General features: G+C 36.1%; 1 protein-coding gene across 7 annotated transcripts in view; it reads right to left on the bottom strand.

The window, feature by feature from the left end:
• Nucleotides 1-18,607, bottom strand: part of LOC141447530 (lachesin-like) — an 860,405-nt gene that overhangs the window by 216,493 nt on the left and 625,305 nt on the right. For all 7 annotated transcript variants that reach the window (XM_074115178.1, XM_074115176.1, XM_074115181.1 and 4 more), the window contains one exon: nucleotides 10,865-11,026. In XM_074115178.1, coding sequence (XP_073971279.1) covers nucleotides 10,865-11,026 — 162 coding nt within the window. The remainder of the gene's footprint in view (nucleotides 1-10,864; nucleotides 11,027-18,607) is intronic.

Raw genomic sequence — 18,607 nt, forward strand, 5'->3', positions numbered from 1 at the left:
GCAAGGTGGGTGGTAAAAGCATTATGTGCACTTAAAATAGCCCTTTTTGCTAAACTATTGAATATGTCTTAACGAGAATTGAAAGGAATGAAACGCGTAGCCGATTTTGTCAGTCTCATATATGTTCGATTTTGGCACGAGGCAACTGTAAGTCGATGGGCTCTAAAGAATGATCTGGATTTGCTACAGCTTCTGGACTCTTACCCGGATACAGACGTCAAAAACAGTGCAGTCACAGTTGCCAAAAGACATCTTTGGTATCTGTCGGAAACAAACGTGTGATTGGCTTTTTTGGATGAACGTATTACTGAAGAAGTTAAACAAAGTGTGGTTCAAAATTTGGAAACCAAACCTGCGAAGAAGAAGCAATTTAAAAGATTAGAAGGTAAAAATCTAGACTCGGAAGGAAAAGACGAGCCATTTCGTTACCAAAAAAACCAAGACGTTCTTTGAGTTATTTGGGATCTACGACGTGATAGAATACTGCAGCGATTCTCTAAGGGTACTTTCACAACGGAGCTGTGAGCATAGATGATAGCGGAGATGATAGCAGTGATGCATCAGCGCTTATAGATTAATCTAGTACATTCTTATGTGAGCGTGCACAACGAAGCTTCGACTAGTGACTCATACTCGCTGGTATAAACGAGCATAGATGATAGAATTGAATTTTTCATTTTTCTGCTAGCTGAACTCCAGTATCGGAGCTTCAAAATGGACGTCGAAAAATTAATTAGTGCTGTATTTACTCATTATTATTTTATTATTTACTTTTAAACAATATTTTGTTTTTTAAATCGTGCTTACATTTATTTTCATGTGTATTTATTTGTTTTTTTTTTCCAATAAAATCATTACTTACCTAAGAGTAATCACTAGTTTTTCTTCTATGGTTATAGGATTTCCATGACAATTTTTCCAACGTTTTCTTAATTTTGACCTTATTTTTTCTAAAATATAGTCGAATGTGGGTGGACCCATCCTCACATATTCAATAAAACGATCCGGATAATTTCTAAGTTCCTTATATAAATGGTGAAATTCACCCAAAGTACTTTGTTTTTTATTTATGGGATGTACATGATAACTTCTAAAGCGTTTTTTCTTTAAAATATACCATTTCGTGGCTGCTGAACATAAAAACTCTTCTTCACTACTCGGACATGTTTCATGTATCACAGCTCCGTTTTGCACACTAATCAGCGATTATATTTTACTCTATCAGTTATCATCTCTGCTATCATCTATACTCACAGCTCCGTTGTAAACGTACCCTAAGAAGCCATGTAAATGCTCTTAAAGTGGTCAATGATGCTGCAGAAAGAGGAATAGCTCTGATAAGAAAGTTTAATGAATCGGCTAGAGACGAACAACAAAAACAATTCTTGTTGAGGGTAGTCGAGTATCACAGAGAAGTCGACACTAACCGAACAAAAGAAGAGATTGCGTCATATAAAATTAATTAATATACAAATGCCTTACATATTCATAATGCCTGCTAAACCTTGTATTTAGAGTTATTATAATTTTAAGTTTGAGATTTATAGTTCTTCAAATAAATGTCATAAATATTGAGAATTTCATATTTTTTCCTAATTCTATAAAAGTGGTCAAAGTGTGCAACCTCTAAATATAATCAAATCTTCTCGAAATTTGGTAGGCATAACTTTTAAATTACTGAGACTCGGAAGGCGAGCAAAGTCTGCCAAAATTTTATATTAATTTTTTTACCCCTACAAAATGAAACACCCTGCTCATGTACTGCTCGCTAATATAAGTGAAGGTACGTCTACATAAGTACTGGGGTACACAATATCACCCAATAAGGGCCCACCCTCTACAATCCAATGGTAGGTAATAACTGTAGTATAGACTTGTAAGAATCATATTAGTCCTATTGGTGGAAATTGGAATTTTTAGATTCACACAACAGCAGCTAGGGGGACAGATATTGAACGACAGGCAGGCAATGTGTTATCATCCAAGCCGTATATAAAAGTGGTTCTCGAATGTGTGTACCAGGGCGCCAATAGGCTGTAGTAGTAGGAGAAGAATGGTCCAATGTGTTGAGGATGAGAGCGAACTGTAGTAAAAAGGGGAACAGCGGGCCATGCTCCCCACAAACACACACATATGTGTGTGCAATACAGGATTATCGTACTACACGTAAAGTACCCCCAGCAGTTTGTGCCTCCCGCGGGGAGGATGATGTAAAAAAAAAAAAAATGCTTCTTCCCTTTTCAACATCATCATATCACACACTAAAAAACACAGAAATTACATTAAAAAAGAAAAATTGATACATGATATTTCTACTGGAAAAATTGAAAATGGAAAAACTAAAAATAAAAAAAGTGGAATCCCAATAAATACTTCCTGTTTACAGGGATCAAATAAATCCTAAGGATTAACTAATATTCCTGGGGGCACAACCTATTTATCGAGCAATATGATTTCCATAATCAGTTTTCCAATCGGTAAAAAAAGGGGTTGAAAATTTTCTAGTTATTTATTTTCCCAGTTTTAATCATCTCTCCTGTAGGAATCAATTTATTTATTTATTTATTACTTTCTTTTTTTGCTGAGACTTAACACGTATTTAACATCTCAACTACGGTACATTTGGATCCGCGTTTCCGTTCTCCATTTAGTGCTACTATTGAGGCATCACTTCCGTTTTATTTTTATTATTATTTTTTTTTTTAAGCTTTTAAATCAGTATGACGAGATAATTTAAAAATGCTTTGACTCCAGGCAAATTCACTGTACTGAGTTATTTATACAAATAATGGCTTAAAAAGAAATGGCCAGTACTATTGCTGACGCCAGAGATTGGCAAAAATTAATTTATTAAATTTGAAAATTCAGTTTTAATCACTTTTGACGATTAAATTTTTATAACCAGAACTTTGCCATTGGTTAAAAACAGATAGCCTATAATAGATAGTTTTACTGGATGAGTAACAAGTAATACTTTTAACCAGCAAAGTGGTACCAACTCTCAGATAAATAGGGAATAAAACACATTCATTCCATGTAAAGTGTAACCAAAACGATTGCAGAAACGTATGAAAAAGGAGGTAACATTAAAAAAGTATTCGCCTAATTCTATAGGAGCCAAGTCAATTCAAAGTTGGTTGAATCTAACATAACGTGAGGTTAAAACTGAAATGCATGCATAAGTCTGAAAGCATTACTCACAAATTAAATGACCATGTAGCCGCCTTACGTGGGATACGTCTTACTAATCCAGGAACGGCCTACAAAACGAGGCTCCACCCTGAGTGGAATAGCAAAGGTGGAAAAGGAAGTAGCTCAAATTATTTACTTCACCAACATGCGAGATATGTAGTAGATAGAGTGACCAAAAAAAATAAGACATATACGTACATAAATAGGTTACATGTAATGAGGCAAAAAATAAGTTCATTGTGAGTGTAAGATAGTTGTTCTATATAAGTATAGTGAGTCACTAACATGGTTAAATGTAAGATATTCTATATAAGTCTAGTGAGTCAGCAACATGGTTAAATGTGGGTATAAGATATTCCCATATAAGTCTAGTGAGTCGTCGACATGGATGAGTGTAAGGTAGTTCTATATAAGTTTAGTGAGTCACCAACATGGTTAAATGTGAGTGTAAGATAGTTCTATTTAGTAAGTCTAAAGAGACACCAACATGGTTAAATGAGAGTGTAAGATAGTTCTATATAAGTTTAGTGAGTCACCAACATGGATAAATGTGAGTGTAAGATAGTTCTACATAGTAAGTCTAATGAGACACCAACATGATTAAATGTGAGTGTAAGATAGTTCTATATAAGTTTAGTGAGTCACCAACATGGTTAAATGTGAGTGTAAGATAGTTCTACATAGTAAGTCTAATGAGACACCAACATGGTTAAATGTGAGTATAAGGTTGACAATTATAAGTCTAATGAGTTACTAACTTGGTTAAATATGAGTGTAAGGTTGACCAACAGTAGTGAGTGACCAACATAGTTAAATGTGAGTGTAAGATAGTTCTATATAGTAAGTCTAATGAGACACCAACATGGTTAAATGTGAGTGTAAGATAGTTCTATATAGTAAGTCTAATGAGACACCAACATGGTTAAATGTGAGTGTAAGATAGTTCTATATAGTAAGTCTATTGAGACACCAACATGGTTAAATGTGAGTATAAGATATTTCCATATGTCTAGTGAGTCACCAACATGGTTAAATGAGAGTGTAAGATAGTTCTATATAAGTTTAGTGAGTCACCAACATGGTTAAATGTGAGTGTAAGATAGTTCTACATAGTAAGTCTAATGAGACACCAACATGGTTAAATGTGATTGTAAGATAGTTCCATATAAGTCCAGTGAGTCGTCGACATGGATAAGTATGAGTGTAAAATAGTTCTATATAAGTCTAGAGAAGCTTAAATTTGATTTTAAGGTGGTCCTACATAAGTCTAGTGAGCCAACTTGGTTAAATGTGAGTATAAGGTTGACAAATATAAGTCTAATGAGTTACTAACTTGGTTAAATATGAGTGTAAGGTTGGCCAATACTAGTGAGTGTCCAACATGGTTAAATATGAGAAGTAAGGTTGACCTATATAAGTCTTGAGAGTCACCATCATGGTTTAGGAACTATTTCATGAACGGAAATCGAAAAACAAAACCTTCCGAGCAAATTCAATTTATAAACCCTAAAAAATACTGAAGCAATATCAAGAAATAGCCCAGCTGTAGTAACCTCAATTATGTTTACAGAAATTGCCGCTAGAGTTCTCCACCAGATGGAGTGTAAAGTAAGCTAACCTCCTAATTAATGGCGGCTCACATGCCTATTTCTCTTTTATCTATTTCTCAGTAAAACAATACAAATTCTCAACTTTTTTGATGCAGATAACGATAATTGTGTAAATCATGAGGTATTATGCCAAAAGAAATATTATTTAACTTATTTTTAAAGGGATTTTTTTTTCTTGCTTAAATCGAAAGTTTATCAAATACCTATGGGAGAAATGTTGAAGAAAAATTTTAAATTAATTATTTCATTGATTTTATTAGGTTTAAAGTATTGGCCAATCACAGCGTAGTAGTGATGCAGCCGGTGGGCGGGTCATGCCCACCTCTAGTGTCATCACTCCCACCACTACTGTAGCCACGCCCCGTCCAATGATAGCGAGTTGTGGGCTGGCCACAATGGTTCTACAATATCTTTCACTTATTTTTCTCAATCTTTTATCATTTTCTCATATTTTATTAACTTTTATTTGTTATTTTAGATATAATATTAATCTAACGTAGATATTGAGAATGAATGCTAAAAAAAATTATTCGAAAAAAAATCATTCTCAATTTTCAAGAAATTTTTCATAATTTTCGAATAGTTTTCGCCAATAATCAACAGTTTCACTTTACTTTCTCATGAAAAAGAATCTCTTATGAACACTCACATGACTTTTTCTTACCATAATTTACGAATATAATTGAATTTTATTGAAACTTAGAATTGCATCAAAATAAAGATCAATTTAATGATAATTGATAGAATGCAGCGCATTCCCTCTGAACTAAACTATTAATTAATAAGAAATTACAAGTCAAACTGACATTTAAGCTTAACTACGCCATTAGATCAGCTTCAAATGTATCTGTTAGGCAAATTCATAGTAAATTACAGAAAGCATGAAAAAGCCTTTCTTTAAAATTGCACTTCCAGTGTATTGAGGGGTAGTAAAAACCTTAAAATATCTAAAAACGGAAGTTTAGAAAACTTTATTTAACCCCCTCCTGAATGAAATTGTTTGGGAAAAACGATTGTTATAAATGTAATATTCCTGCATGTATGTGAGTGTGCAAAGTATAAAAAAAATGAAATAAATCGATTCTCGAAATAATCGCTGGCTTACTGTAAACTTATTCCATAATGTGATCGGCTGATTCTCTTCAAAATGTGGGCATTATTAGTTAACTTTAAAATCGTTTTAATATTTTATAGATGGTATGGCCGTACATCTGACTGGAATGGAACTTACACGGAAGTCCCTCTCTCCCACACAAAAGAATCCTTTTACGGATTTCCACTAGGAAAATGTTCCAACTAAATCTTATATATCTGTATATAAGCAATTAGGCTAATGTTCAGCGGAAGTGAAAGAGTTGTTTCTAGGGGGGGGGGGGAATCCCGTGAAAACGGAAAACTCGATTCATGCAAAGAGGCCTTTCCGGTTGTGATTAATTTACCACCCAAAGTAAGTCTAATATTTGAATCTAAACTAAATTTTAAATTAGATATTGAAATTTCCGTTTTTAGGAAATTTAGACCATATATGTACACTTATAAATTTTGTAAAAACAAACCACTTTTTTTAGTGAATTGTATGCTTGTGTAGACTGAAAGTCTGAACAAATTAATCCGTATATTTGGAGATACTGAGAAAGGTGGCCTCGCCAAAACGTGGTCTGAACCATTAGTTGAAAAGTCCATATAGTGAGTGATTAAATCGATTTTATTATCGATTTTTCCCCGATCCTAGCTTTCCCGACTACTTTCAGGTTGAAAATCATTTTCTACATCGTCCATTTTTTTTCCCCCTCTCCATTACACTAAGCACTCATACATTCTTTTTTCTCTGTTTCCAGAAACTTCTATGGTAGAAAGAAGGAGTAGCAGAAATAATCTTACTTTACTGCACAGTCTGTTTAGAGCCACAGCCCCGCACCTCCCATGGAAGACCAGCAAAAAGATGGTCTGCTTGTGCAAGAGTACCAAAAACCCCGACCGAACCAACAAGAAGCAACTTAACTTTGCCAGAAACTTTCTTCATAAGCGCTTTAAAAACTAAGCTGTTATAGTGGGGGGGGCTAGCCACTGGTGGTATATAGATAGAGCGTCTGCCCTCCGCCATCGTGGCCACCACTTCTCAGTCACTACTACTACCAACACCAACCGGCCCTCACCCACACTCGAGTCTCTCCAAAAACAAACCACTAAAACGGAAAAACTGCTCCACCCTAAACCTAACCTACAACAACAATTTATAACCTTGTACTTTAATATAACCATATAATGGTGGTCATTATTTCTAGAGCTGGGTACGTACAGGTTATGAACGAGAGTGGTTATTGTTTTGTAGCCGCTTGTGAAGAGTTGCGCCACTCGGTTTCTACGCGCGTACGCATCCCTCAAACTCTACTCTACTCTACTTCCGCCGTTTGGCCGACAGAAGTGCCCCCAGGCACTAACCCCACCAGCACTTAGCAAACTAAAACAATATAAGTTTCTATTTTCTCCTCTTAGGAAAATTTTTAGGCTATTTTTTTCCCCCAGCTTTTCCTCTCTTCTTTTTCTAGGGCTCCCGGAAAAATCCGAATTATCTTCTCCACCCTTCCGCTTTTTAAAATAGTTTTCCATTTTTGTTTTAACAACCCGAATCACACTGGAGAAAAAAACAAACAAATTATTGACTTTAGAGAGGGGATAATTAAGAAAAGTTTTACTTCTAATAAATCGATACTTGGACGTTAAACCTAGACTATAAAGTAAAGGCGATTACTTTACTTTTTTTTTTTTACTTTATTACTTGGAGAAAGGCTTTAAATTAAAAAGTAAAGAATTTTTCACAAAATATACACAGCTGGTTTGTAAAACATTCTTTATTAAAAGAGAGAAGAATCTAGTAGCCCACCCCCTAATAATATATTTAATTACAATAGGATGAAAAAAATTAATGCCAGTTTCAGTTCATGATAAACTTTATTATGCCGAGCTTTTTGACCTAGGGACTAGGTCATCATCTTCAGGGCTAATTTACAATATACTGTTTTACATCATTAGCGGGTTGTTGTGTCTTCTGTCTTGTCTGTTCATGGACTCCTCCATAAATAGAGACTCCATGGATAGAGTCCTAGATGAGGAGAAAGAATTGCAGTGTCGTCGGCGAATGTGAAAATAATTGTAGTCGGGTTAGTTGGTAAGTCGGCAGTACAGAGAATATAAAGTAAGTGAGCTAGAATGCTTCCTTGAGGAACTCCAGCGAGTATTGGAAGGATAAGAGAAGAACAAAATTATTTACCTAGTTTACAAAGTAATATTTTACATCATTATAGGGTTGGTGTGTCTTCTGTCTTGTCTGTTCATGGACTGAATGTGATCGATCTGTTTGTGATTGCGTTTGGTTGTAAAGCTGACACACTGACTTCCTTACAACCAAACACAATCACACACAGACCGATCACATTCAGTCCAAGAAGAGCTGAGACAGAAGACACACCAACCCACTAATGATGTAAAACAGTATATTGTAAACTAGCCCTGAAGATGGCCTAGTCCCTAAGGTCGAAAGCTCGGCATAATAAAGTTTATAATGACTGAAACTGGGCATTAATTTTTTCATCCTATTGAAACTATGATTCAGTCACCAAAAATAATGGAACAGCAATATTTAGTTACTTATAACGCACATACAATTCATTCCAACAGATCACGCGAGGCCCCATTGGACGTTGTAAGACTTCTAGAAGACTTTTTTGTCTTCCGTTGTAACATAATTGGTAGACGTAGTAGCAACTCTTTTATACCTGATTTTCTTGAAGGGTCATTATGCAAGTATGTACTCGTATGTATGTAAAAAATAAAAAAAAGCCGGAGGTCATCCCGGTTAATCGAGGTTGTACTGTAATTATTATTTTTTTGACTAGAAAAGCCAGGCAACAGAAAAATCTTAGTACCTTGAACAGGCAGGGAATTTTCCGGGTCATAAAATATATCAATAAAATTTCAATTTGCAAAGAAAATCTGTTCTGGTTAAAAACGCCACAATATTGACTCACGATTTTTCCGCACAAAATAATTTTCGAGGAAATCCAACGCGGTAAGAAGAGGAAAAGTCGTGCGAGACATCTGATTAATGACTTTTAAAAGAATAAATAATACATTTATCTTTATTATGAGACAATTATCTTTTCTACGAGAAAACAGAATTTTATTACAGAACTATTTATTTTTTATTTGAAAATGAGAGAGAAGATTTTCTCTTTCTTGAAAAACTAAAAAAGAAAAACCTAGTTGACTTTAGGGAATCGTCGTGATAGTGGAAAATTTTATTTATCTTTTGCTTTCCACGGAGTAAAAGATGAAACTTCTTTTTTTTGTTTTCTTCTATTTGTCGTTTAGTTAAAGAAAAGTAAGCCGGCCAAGAAAAAGGAAAACTTGAAACGTAGAAGAAGCAAAAAGGAAGAGAGAAAACTCGATAGTGGGGGAGAGATCCATATAACCTAGTTTTTCCTTTTTGCTCTCTCTGATGAGAGATTATATAGAAGCTTTGCATCTATCTACCTTGCCAGATACTATTTTCCTTGCGCCTTCAGCTTTTCTAGGATATGTACGGTGTGTGTACGTGTGTGAAAGCACATACAAACGTGTACTTATGGACGGAAGTACCACCCCCCACTCAATGGAACATACAAACACATCCTCTTGTTATATATACACACTATTCCATCTTCTGTTTCACCCAAAATACATCTATCCTATTCCTCGCCCATCTTTTCCCAGTCAGGTTCATACCTACCATCGAAGGATGTAGGTAGTACAACTACTGGTCCAGAATATAAATGAGAGAAGAGTTTTGGGATATCTTCTCACTTACTTAAGTATTATCCCTTTATCCCTTAACGTTTCTAGTTCAGTGAACGCTGCTTTGCCTCCCTGCCCCAAAGATTTGCTTTACACGAACACCTCTCTCCTCTCCTTTCTACACCCAATCTTTCAGTACAGGTCCACCACCAGCTTCCACTTCTTGTCCATATATATATATATATATGACGTCCCAGACGAAGAACTAGTTTTGTGTTTAAAGTCTGATTTATTCTTCCCTCCGCTTCTAGAGAAGTAAGGGAGGGTACGTACAAAGGTTATGGGAAAGGAAGGACATCCTGTTTTTACTCTGGGAAGTTTATATATTTTTTTTTGAAAATACATTTTCTCTGATTGATATCAGAGGTGTCAATTTTTGAAACTGTAGTGTGACACAGAAACTCGATTTGAAGTTTCAATTCTTTACGCTAAAACTAATCTATCTCGGATTAATATTCGCCTAATGATGGATGAATGTTCGAAACCGGTCAGGAATACCATAAACATGCATGCTGTGACAGGAAAAAATCAGTGCTACCAACTTTCCGTCTAAAAGTACAGATTACTGAAGTAATTTTTGTACTTACGTTATTTATTAAAATCTATCCTAAATCCTAATAGAACAGACCCGATTTCTATGTCTAGTTAGCCGATTGAGGCTAAAATCTTCAACAGGGATAAGCTTTAGAAGATACTGAACGATTTCCGCTCTTCTTAAATAACAGGAAAAAAGACAACCCGAACTTAAACGTTACAGCCACTTGTAAGGGTGGGAAAAAAAGGTGGAATCCTTTCCTTACACTAGCCCACTGAACAAGAACCCTGGTTTGGACATCTTGCTGAAGTATTCCTAACAATCCCTTCGGGACCGCCTAGCTGGTTACAAAGCCTACAACATGCTTTTCACATTCAACATATCCCTGGTTCCCTTCCTTGTTCAACATTGAAGCACCGTAATTATTTGAAGGAAAAACATCTTAAATGCTGTTCTCTTGTAAATCCCGTCTAAAGGGTCCCGAAGATGAAACTCAAAAAAAGTGAGTCAACAGAGTAGTTTTAATTCTTATTTACAGAAAGAGTCGTCTTTCCAAATTTGTTTTTTTAAAAAACATAATCTATAAATTAAGAATTCCAAAGAAATAAGATTTCAAAATAAGATTTGCTGCAAAATTATTATTAATTTTTTGTCTCAGGTACATACAGAAAAATTAATTAAAAAATTAACTCACCTGACATTCGTAAGTGCCGTTGTCCCTCTTCTGGACGTATTTAATTTGAAGTGTCCAATCGTCTGAACCTTCCGAATGTAGTACTTGAAATCGTTCGTCGTTGGTATAGGTAAACACTCCGGAAGTTAGAATGTGCCAGTCTCGACGGCGAACCCAAGTAATCTGGGGAAAAGAAATTTATTAGATGAACAATTGATTAATTGGGATCACTTAAAAATAAACCGGAAGTGGAAGTCATAATCTATAATCTATTCTTAAGATTAATACGTCTTAACTAGCTTATTCAGAAACATGAATGCATCCGTTATTTGCATTCTACATATTATTATTTTTTTATTTTATTTTTTTTTGCCATACAGACAGTATCGTCTAGATCAGGGGTGAGCAACCTTTTTAATCAATGAGCCAATTTAAATTTAAATTTTTTTTTGGCGGGCCGCACATAGATTAACTCTTACTAATAATTTACGAAACGTCCGTATTGCATGTTTAAACACGTCGTCGACAAGTAACTCGCCATAAAAAAATATTTCGGTTTAGTATGTACTACCATTTTATTCTAATTAATTTTATAACAATATATTGATGGGAGAAAGTCGATAAAATAAATTCAATTTTAGAAATGCTTGGCGGGCCGCGTGTTGCTCATCCCTGCTCTAGATGCTTATCACTAGAATTTAGATTAGATTAGATTACCAGGGTGGGACCTATGTCCCACGGCACCGCAGCCAAAAGAGACTTATTGTGCCTTCCCCTTAGGATCTAGTAGGACGAAACCTCCCCTACTAAAGAGGTAGAGGACCTTCCCTATTAGTTCTTTTTGCGCTACTACCTCCTTTGGTCGCAAAGATCCAAAGGTTTCAAAGCGCAACCACTCGATTGCAAATCTGAGGCCGTTTCCTCCACATTCTGCACAACAGTTCCAAGCTAATAAGCCCCCACCTCGTACAGATGACTATGCCTATGTTTTCTGTGTAAATGTATTGGAGTGTTACCGTGTATGTTGCTCATGTTCATGTTGTTAGGCTGGGATACCCGCAGAGACGCCAAGTACCCTGAAAAAGTGGCTAATCCACTTCCCCCTACGGATTATCACTAGAATATCACTCACTCTCCATTCTTACTTATAAATACATTCGCTCATACATTCATCCCTCTACTATATCCAACTATTTACATACAAACTTACAACTAATGCATGGATCAGTACTCTATATTTCTGCCATCCTTATAGCTTAACCTAAATTAAAATCACCGTAATCCTTCTCTAATCATTTTCTTCCATTCATTCTAATCGGCTATAACTTTTAAATAAATGCATAGTACTTTGCGAGCTCTACTACAGATTTAAGCACATAGATGTTGGGTGGAGAATATTATGTCTTTGTAGCGAAATGGTGCATCTATCATATGTCGTCAAACATTCGTTTCCTTTCTTACTACATAACGTAGACATATCCATTATTATATGTTTGAAATCCGCCTCCTCATCGCAATCTACGCAAAGAAGAGTGGACCTTTTCATTCTACATATAAGTTAAATAATATGTATACATTTCTATAATCTAGAAAAATTGGACTTAAGTTTATAATAGTTCCCATGGGAGTTGATTGATCAGGTTACGCCACAGTGTTCCATGAGGGATCTTTAGAGGCTTCCTTAATTGAAGCACTCTTACAGTCATGTCTGTTCGAGTAGACTTGAGAAGTGAACAGGCCAACTCGAGGTTGAAGTTGCAGCTTAAAAGGCAGGGCTTCCTCTAGCTCTAAGGAGTATAGCTCTACAAGCCAAGTCAGCCCTTCACATTTAACAGGAAATAGGAGTGGTACACGTGTAGTGCCGTTTTTTTGGTCCTTCTTCCGGAAAAGCTATTTCCGCTAGCTAACCGGCGACTAGCACATTGCCATGCATATTTTGGCTATATCAGTAATGGCCTGTCAAGTGGTTTTCCTTTGGAGTCATACTTAGTCGTAATGAACCTAACTTAATAAATAAGTTTTTCTCCTACGAAATTTTTTTAAATGTATTTTTCAATTATCTTTTTCTTTCAAATTTAAAAAAAAACATTGCCTGCAGAAAGTTACTAGTTAGAGAAGAGACCAAGTTTCTTGTCTTTGCTGGAAAACGCACAATTTTCTCCGGGTAATCCTGTTGGGAATAAAAATTTAAAAAAAATAAAAAAAGTTGTGAGAAAAGTATAAAAATACTAATGAAATGTCACAACTAGTCAGCAGTAAAGTACCTGAGAAACAGTATTTGTGGTAGGGTAGGGTTGTCAAGGGGAGGTCTACAATGAGGGGAAGTGGGATGCCAATTATACCATGTAGCTTGCTGGCTCCAGGAACAGATAGAGTGGGAAGAGGCAGAGACCCAAGTCTTGGGGGGGGGAGCTTTTGTTTGAGCGGGCACACAAGAATACACAGAGAAGCGAGATTGTGTGAACACAGAAGTTGGCCAAAACAAACGCTAAGATCCTCCTGCTGTGCAACTGCTCGAGCTTATTACAGCGGTCAAACACCACTAGAGAGAGAGAGAGACAGAGGAACTGAGCGCTGGTGGGAGAAGGGCCTACGCTCATTTACGCTTGTTTCACAGCTCACAGTTTTTAACCCAGAGAAATGTCCCCTTTTTCTTGTCCCTAGTTAGATACTACACCTCCGCCTGTGTATTGTATAACAAGCGTATGGTACCTCTAAAAAGGGATGGTGGTAGACAGGATGTGATGACGAAACAAAATAGGGTGAGCTTTCTCCTTACTGGGGCATGCGCAATGAACCTTTGTATTATTTTTCTTTTTATTTTTATGAAAGACGTTTTCATTATTTAGAAGAAAAGTCTGCTAATAGAGAATGTAAGGATTTCCTTTATCACACAGCCATATCACGTTTTCCCTAACTATCCTCTATTTTCACAGTTAATTTTAGTCCTCCCTCAGTTTCATTTTCCAATTTCCCAGCAACTAACCGGTATTTTTCTCGGCTGGTACTGGTCAGAAAATGAATAAGATTTCAGGTAACTGTGGTATAATGAAATTATTGAAAAAAGGTAGCCATTACTTTAGCTCTTAAGTGGGTTAAAGTAAATGGCTATTTTTGTAAGTGTATTTTTTGCAAGTACGAGATTATAATTGTGTCTGTGTGTTGCGGATAGGGAGAGCCAGAAAGAGTAAAGAGAATTTTATGGAGCTTATCAAGGATCTCTGAACCTTTAGGTGGCAATGCAACATTATCTTGTAAGTGCAACCACTTGGAGTTGGAAATTTATTATTAAAAACTGATCGCCTCAATTTACTAAAGGGATTCTCCCTTTCCTCCTCAACTAGGCCGGGAAGCCATTCTCTCGTGGCAGGCCTAGTGTAGGCTCAGGAAAAAAAAAAACGCACGTACAGCACGATCCTGACAAGGGATAGCCCCCGTGAACACAGTTTGGAAGAACACAAGGTGCTGTTGTTTGTTTGAAAGATTCTGGGTGACTCATTTTTAGGGAAGAAACCTGCCTACATAATTTGCAAACATTTGCGTCAAGGAGAACACATTTCTCACTACTAGAACATATGGTATGACTGGCCGTCATGATGGATTTTTTCTTTGTCGGGAACAAATCGCTCTAACCCCTCCCAGTCTAGTCCCTATTGAGGAAGATTGCAGCAGAAATATTCTTTAAATTGATTTAATTAATATCGCAAAAATAAAAAACGTTAGTTTAATTCAGTTTGTAAAAGGGATTGGTTATAAGTCAAAAAATCCACTACGACCTACATGTGGCTCCCTAAACTGAAGAAACTGCAAGGTAAAGTATTTTTAAAGAGTTTTCTCAGCCAGAAGATAAGCTAGGAGTTTGCCCATGGAGCAGTGATGGCGAACCTATGACCCGCGGGTCAGACACTGACCCACAATCGCAAGGCAACCATTTGTTTGTTTGCACGCGGGTTGATTTAGATTTTCTAATTGTGGTGGATAATTTATATTCTATCTGTATTTTTTTTTCAATCACGCATTGACACAATAGCAATTTAAATGCCTATCTATAACCTTTTAGTTTGATCATTACCAGTTCTAAAACGTAAATGACGACAAATGCTTTTGTAGTATTTGAAATAAAGCAAAAGTGTTTACAAAATACGCAAATAAAATGTATAATTTTACTCATATTTTGTTTGTTAAAAAAAAATCGGCTACCCAAAGCACAAATAACCATATTTAGATTTTTCTTCAAATAAAACACACTTTTGTTCAGGTTTTGTTCAGGTTATGTTTGTAAAAAGAGCACTTCCATAGCCACTTGTTTCGTCCCGTTTTACCCCGTTAGGCCAACTGAATTTTAAAAGGTGTTTAGTTTTGAAAATATTCAGTTTAAAATTTTTAAACTTAACTTTTGTGCAAATTGGTGGCATTAGTGACCCAAGAGCTATGTACTAGAAAAAAAAAATGAACAAAATTTGACCCACGTCTCACAAAAAAGGTTCGCCATCCCTGCTGCTACGGAGATTGGCCAAAACTAAACAATTTGTTCACATCAACTACCACCTCTATTAGTCAGGAGTGACTCGTAATATTTCTGAAGAAGGATGATTTCTTAAGTTTCAGTTCACTACTTTGAACTAGAGAGGAGTATTAAACAAAAACATTCTTTACCAACAGTTTGAAAAATACAACTTTTCTTGTTTTGTATTTTTATACTGACTTACACGACAGTCACAACGGATGTGACGCAGAGGGGAACGGCTGGGAGGGGGTAGTCACAAGAAAATTGCGCTCACATACAAAACAAATACGTCACACTTAGTGTATCACGTACGCTTAAGGCAATACGTAAAAAAAAAAACAAAAACGGAAGTACATGCCCCTTATATCGTCTAACAAAGAGCTTGTATATACGAGTATATACTTGGTGCAATCAACAATAAAAGATACGAACGATGTAGTTCATTTGTTATATGTACAAGATGGTTGAGGACTTACTTTATTTTCTCACTTCTGGCTTTGCGCGCTTTACCCAGAAAGTAAAACTAGAAAAAACTTATTCCCAAGGCAAAAACTTATATTACTCATTTTCAACATGTAAAATATAACTTACAATAAAACAACAAAAGAAGTGGCATAAAATGTTCAAGAAAAAAAAGTAAAAAAGCTTCTTTTAAACTAACGAAAGAAGGCACTGTGAATCTCGAACTGTGGATAAATAGAAATATTTCCTTGTCATGGAATCTGGCAGGAAGTGAAACTGATTGCAATTTTCTTTGTTACATTTTCCTTAACCAGTTAACAGTTTATGAAGAAGATATTCGTCATGAAAAAAGTGTAAAATTTTGAATTATGACGAGTATATTCGTCGTGCGTTTTCAGTATTGACCATCGGCAGTTAATTTTACAATTTTTAGTTAAAACTAAAAATTATATTCGTAAACTGCAAGAAGTTTGAATAATATGAGGCCAAGAACTAATAGATAGTTATAGTATGAATTAGTCTTCGTAAATGTATCCTTGCCTTTTTTATTGGTCATCACTGAATCAATAACGGAATTCATACAATTGTGTTAGGCTAGACTATGCAGTAAGTGGCGCGCCTGGTAATAAAAAAAAAAAAAAAAAAACGGGATGAGGATCCTTTTGTTCCCTATTAACCTGTGTATTCAAGAGGCGGGAGCTTTTTTTGGCTCATGTGCAGAGGTTCAAGATTTAGCGATCATCCAAATTGCTGCATCGTGGGCTACCAACCTGCCAAGTATATTTCCCTGCATAATTGTTTGTATTTTATCATCTGGTCCAGGGATTCATTTGCATAAATACCAGGTCTGTTATGTTGCGACACTACTCGGGGGATAATTGCAGCAACCCAATTCCACATATCAAACTTACTCTGGGTTTTGACGAATATATTCGTTATCGCTTAATTTGTAGGGGACAGGTTTTACAACAAGGTCGAAACCAGTTAACTACTGGTTAAGATTTTCCTTAGCCTTTTCCTGCAAACCTTATTAAAACTGTCCGGTAGGACAGTTGTATAAGGGTTGATCGTCAAAAACTGCACGAAAAAGCGTAACGTTGAAAAACACCCAACTTTGACATTTTTTTTCTCTTTTTCTATAAAAGATAAAATTCCCAAATTTTCTTTATAATATAGGGCAAATCCTCCTTTATGTCAGTAATTTTTTCCTAATTACGCAGATCTGATAGATTTCTAGAAAAAAGTTAGCAAAAACTGGAAAAAAACAACATTTTCAGAAAATGTTCTTGTTCTTGTTCTTCTTGTTGTTCTTGTTCTTCTTGTTACCTTTTTTGTAAACAACGTAGCGCCTAAACGCGCGAACCGATTTTCATGAATGAGGTGTCATTCGATTTGGAATTTTATGTAGATGTGCCTTTTGGGGGTCTCGACGCTGTACATCGAATGGGGGAGGAGTTAACCCCCTTTATGTAAAGCCCCCTCCAAAATTATTATTACTAATTACTCTGTAAATCTTGGCCCGATTTTGATAAAATTTGGTAGGATGATAGAGTTAGGGCTCCCCTACGTAACATTCAAGCGGCGATCAGCTCTTACACTTGTTAAGGGGAAGTATAGCAATCGTTTCAAATTATCGACACGTGTTACACTAGACTTAAAAGAACAGAACTGAACAGACGCTATCGACTACTTAAAAGACTCTTAGACGACAGATCAAAACTCTCTCTGGACAACAAAAGACTTAATTTATACTTCTATTTTGAAACCCACCTGGGCGTATGGAATAGAGCTGTGTGGGGTTCAACTAAACGCTCCAATCTCCGAAAGGATTCAATTTCTACAATCTAAAATACTTCGAACTATAGTAAACGCTCCATTTTATGTCTCCCAACCTGGACTATACACACTCTGACCTTAACATTCCTTTTATCGCAACAAGTCGCTGAAAACACGATACAGAAAACTCCACTTCAGCCTGCAATCTCATATAAATCCTCTAGCTCAAAATCTTTCTTCTAGAACTCTTTCTGATAACCCGGACAAGACGTCTTAAAAGACAGTGGCCTCGTGATCTCCTCTCAAGTGAAGAGAGTGGACTAACAGTCTAATATTTGGGAGTGTTACCACTGGGTAACTTCTCCACTCGTTACCTTATCATTTATTTACACTATTGTATCATTGTTACTTACAGCGCTAACGCGCTGATTGTAGCACAATAAACGCAAAAAAATACATAAAACAATTTCTGGCCTAAAAAGATTATAATTTCTAGGGCCTTGTTTAGGCCCTAGCAAAAACATTGGTTAAAAACAAAGAGATCTTCTAGTCACCAGGGAGCGAACAAGCACGCGCGATACTTGGATGGGGTAGTAGGGTTGGTTAGGAACAGCGCTCTGTTAAATAAAGATAGCAGCATCCCCAGAGTTGGTAAGAGTGGGTGATTTCCACCAATATACCTTGTAGAACTTCCGCAGACATGATTGTAATCGATTCTCTCTTCTTCTTCTTCTTATCCGCCACCAGCGACAGTGTCGCCAACACGCAAGTGCCCCACACCCAACTACCCAGTCTTGAAAAAGTTTCGATACTATCATAGAGATATATACGTATATATATTTTTGTTATTATTGTCCAGGGTGTATTGCCTATACTGTTCTTCTTCGGCAAAGTACACGGGGAGATTTCTTCTACTTCTACTTTGTTTCAATTTTTCCTAGACAATGTTGTCCCGAGGGGGGGCATCCGAAGCCCATTTTGGGGGGATACAATAACTTTTTATATGTTAACCACTCCAC

Source organism: Rhodnius prolixus, unplaced genomic scaffold, assembly GCF_049639745.1.
Source record: "Rhodnius prolixus isolate KJV_2025 unplaced genomic scaffold, Rpr scaffold_7, whole genome shotgun sequence".
NCBI classification, from domain to species: domain Eukaryota; kingdom Metazoa; phylum Arthropoda; class Insecta; order Hemiptera; family Reduviidae; genus Rhodnius; species Rhodnius prolixus.